Source organism: Macrobrachium rosenbergii, chromosome 37 (assembly GCF_040412425.1).
Source record: "Macrobrachium rosenbergii isolate ZJJX-2024 chromosome 37, ASM4041242v1, whole genome shotgun sequence".
Classification (NCBI taxonomy): domain Eukaryota; kingdom Metazoa; phylum Arthropoda; class Malacostraca; order Decapoda; family Palaemonidae; genus Macrobrachium; species Macrobrachium rosenbergii.
The window spans coordinates 22,236,537-22,240,486 of record NC_089777.1 but is presented as its reverse complement, the minus strand read 5'-3'; the positions used below and the strand labels follow the sequence as shown (position 1 = coordinate 22,240,486).

General features: G+C 32.7%; 1 protein-coding gene across 1 annotated transcript in view; it reads right to left on the bottom strand.

Moving 5' to 3' along the window:
- Positions 1-255: 255 nt before the first annotated feature.
- Positions 256-3,950, bottom strand: part of LOC136825409 (homeobox protein OTX1 A-like) — a 316,092-nt gene continuing 312,397 nt past the window's right edge. Inside the window, exon 3 of the mRNA XM_067081774.1 lies at positions 256-1,265. Coding sequence (XP_066937875.1) covers positions 1,102-1,265 — 164 coding nt within the window. The 3' untranslated portion in view covers positions 256-1,101. The remainder of the gene's footprint in view (positions 1,266-3,950) is intronic.

Below are 3,950 nucleotides of genomic sequence, written 5' to 3'. Positions count from 1 at the left end.
GGGTCAGCTGATGTGCTAAGCTGATTTAATACTGTGTTGGCTGACGTCTGATTTCTACCGAGTTAGCTGACATGGTTAGGTTAAGTATTACTGGGTCAGCTGACGTCTGGTTTTTACCAGGTTACCTGACATGGTTAGGTTAAGTTTTACTGGGTTAGCTGACGTATAATTTCTACTGGATTAGCTGACATGTAATTTCTCCAAAATGGTCAGAAGTTATATACTCTTTATCGTCCCCAAAAACTCCACTAGGCCTACGTCCTAAACTCCACTAAGTACCACAGGTGTCTACGAAAAAGTCAATGCATACAGGCATAAGGCCTAGGTTCCAGGTTACTGGTGTCTATGAAAACAAGAATATATGAAAGCAAAAGTAATTACAGTTATGTACTGGCTTAGACTTTTGTTTCCAGGAACCACTTTTCTCAAAATCAAAAGAGAGTAAAGACAGGTACAGTGAGGTTAATGTACATGTAATTTTCTCCACATTATCCTAAAAATTTTAGTCAATTTGTCGTTTTCTTAACAACTACACTATTTCTAAAACATCCAAAAACTTTAACAATGAATTTACCGTTTTCTTAATACCTATTATTACTTCAAAACATCCAAAAACTTTAAAAATACATTTAACATTTTCTTAAAAACTATAACTGTTGACATCCAAAAACGTTAATAATAAATTTATCCTTTTCTTAATGCCTATTATTACCCCAAAAGCATCCAAACAGAATAAAAATAAAAATACAAATAAAAGATAAACGTAAACTTCCAGTAAATTGACAGTTTACCAGATAACTATCACTACTCCTAAACCATCCAGAGAGAATAAAAATAAAAATAAAAATAACGAGATAAACGTTACTCCTCTCTACCTAAGACTGAGTCGCCGGTTGGCCCCGGAGTCAAATCGCTTCTATTGAATAGGAAATCAAATCTCTCAAGCCGTCGATCTTCCATGGCAGGTGGCGTCCCCTGAAATGGTTTATTCTCGATATGGGATTTCAATCCTGTTAGCCATATCTTTTTCTTTCCCGCCTTCTTTTTTTTTTTCTTTTTTTCTGCCTCTCTTTTTCTTTTCTCTTTCATCTTTCAATCCTCTTATTCATACCTATCTTTCTTTCTTGTTTCTTTCTCTCTTAGGCACTTCTGTGGCTGGGTTACCTTACCTGTGATACAAGGGGTCATTTTGCTTTCTCTATCTCTCTCTCTTTTTTTTTCTCTCTCCCTCTCTTTCTCTCCTTTCCCGAGTTCGTCTGGCTTACCTGTGGGGGAAAAAAAAGATATTTTGAGTTTCTGGTTTATCTAACTTCAGAGAAGAGGGTTATATGTGATCAAAATATTTTGGGACATTGAAAACCACCTCAAGTAATTTTTTTATGAAGGAAAGGTTGCTATAATATTAATGATTTAGATCATTGTTACAATGAAAAGGAATAAATAAAAAATAAAACGTCAATTCAATCTATACAAAACGCTAAAGGATAGTTTTCTATAGTAGTGTTTACTCAGATCATTATTAAATTGAAGAGGGATGAATGAATGAGTAAATAAATAAATAAATAAATGTATATATATATATAAATATAAATGTTTATATATATACATATATAAACACATGCACACATATATATAAAATGAACTTCTTAATCCCATCTATACAAAATACTGAAAATACAGAATAAAGATATTAAATTGAAAAGTGCTAAATAAATATACAGTATATATATACACAGACACACACACACATATATATACATACATACATATATATATATATATATATATATATATATATATATATATATATATATATATATATATATATATATATATATATGTGTAACTTGTTAATCCCATTTATACAAAGCAGAAAATACCAAATAGAGATATTAATTCCATACACAATTTCATATATATATCTGTAGGAGATTAAATACAAAAAGAAATAAAGACTGACATCTCCATTAAGATCAGTCTGGCCAACAATAGGCACTTCGGACCTGTCAGTCACCAATGGTGACGACTAAAAAAAAAAAAAAAAAACTTACAAATAAAAACAAATAAATAAAAAATTGTTCAGAAACCATCACTCATCTCGAAGGTTAACGCTTCAGTCAACATTGTTTTTTGTGTGTATTTTTTGTTGTTTTTTCATTTATTTGATTTGTTTTGTTTTCTTGTTTTTTGTTATTCTTGTTTAATTCTTCACGCTTTTCATGACTTTCATTGATTTGTCTCGTTCACGGTTACACAGTGACGAGAAAAAGCGTCACTGTGATTTATCACTTCGTCGTCATTGGAGATCAAGATTCATTGCCAGAGAGAGAGAGAGAGAGAGAGAGAGAGAGAGAGAGAGAGAGAGAGAGATTTGCGTCGTCAAGGCCTCCCCGTTTTAATGGCATACATTTTCATATAGCGATGAACATATACGTCTGGTGTTTATTTTTCATTTCTCCCTTCCCTCTCTCTTCTCTCTCTCTCTCTCTCTCTCTCTCTCTCTCTTTCTCTCCAAAGCGGCTGCATCCCACAACAACTGACCAACAACTATGTACATAGTTCACTGCTCAAGTCAGCAGAGGTATATTGGGTTTTTAAGAACTTTGGTCCCTCAGTTTGCGACGTGAGCGCGCATACCACTGTGCTTCGGGGAGAGAGAGAGAGAGAGAGAGAGAGAGAGAGAGAGAGAGAGAGAGAGAGAGAGAGAGAGAGAGAGAGAGAGACGGGTTCCTAGAATGAATGGACGTAAAAATTGAATTTTGATAACCACGAAAAGATAAGAGAGAGAGAGAGAGAGAGAGAGAGAGAGAGAGAGAGAGAGAGAGAGAGAGAGAGCATATTCGCATTCTCCCAAACAGAAATAACTGTCTCCCTTCTTGTTGTGACGAAGAACAAACAGTCATTAAACTGCTGGCATCAGCTGCGCCCTGAGAACATCCCCTCCCCACCCCACCCCCAACCCTATAAACGTCCAGGCATCAAACATAACGCAGGAATATATGGCAATATATGGAGCCCAGATTGCCCCAATTTTCTGGCTAGGCAAAACATTCACGACATTTGTTGAGTCCTATAGTCTCCATTTTTTAAAGGGGCGTGTTTTCATTTACCCCCCAGAACTATGTCTCTTCCCCTCTAAGTCTACAGTTTTGAAAATAATAAATGTCAGCAATTCTTCCCGAATTCCTATATTCTTCTCTTTTTCAAAGGGCGGATCTGTCGGGCCTACCCATTGTCTTTTTTTTTTAATCAATTCCCGAAAAATAACAAGTAAAACCAAGATATAACAGATTAACAGTAAAATAAGATCTATCTATATCTATATCTATCTATCTATCTATCTACCTATATGTATATATATATATATATATATATATATATATATATATATATATATATATATATATATATATATATATATATATATATATATATATATATATATATATATACATATATATAGTATAAAATATATACACACAAACACATATATCTATTATATATATATATATATATATATATATATATATATATATATATATATATATATATATATATATATATATATATATATATATATATATATATATATATATATATATATATATATATATATATATATATATATATATATATATATATAATACCGGAATCAGCACCTTGTTAAAGGCTGGTCCTATTTTACCGGAAACACCGGTAGGAGACGAAAAAGAAAGTCTGTTATATAAAGGAGTTTTCTAGGACAAGTAACAAGTGCAGAATGTCAGGGGAATCCATTTCGCTTGCCTATATAAGAGAGAAGTCACGCTTTATTTACCTATGTAAGAGAGCTATCACACCCCATTTACCCATGTAAGTGAGAATTAACACTTCGTTTACCTATGCAAGAGAGAATTAACTCTTCGTTTACCTATGCAAGAGAGGTGTCATACTTTATTAACCCATGTTTG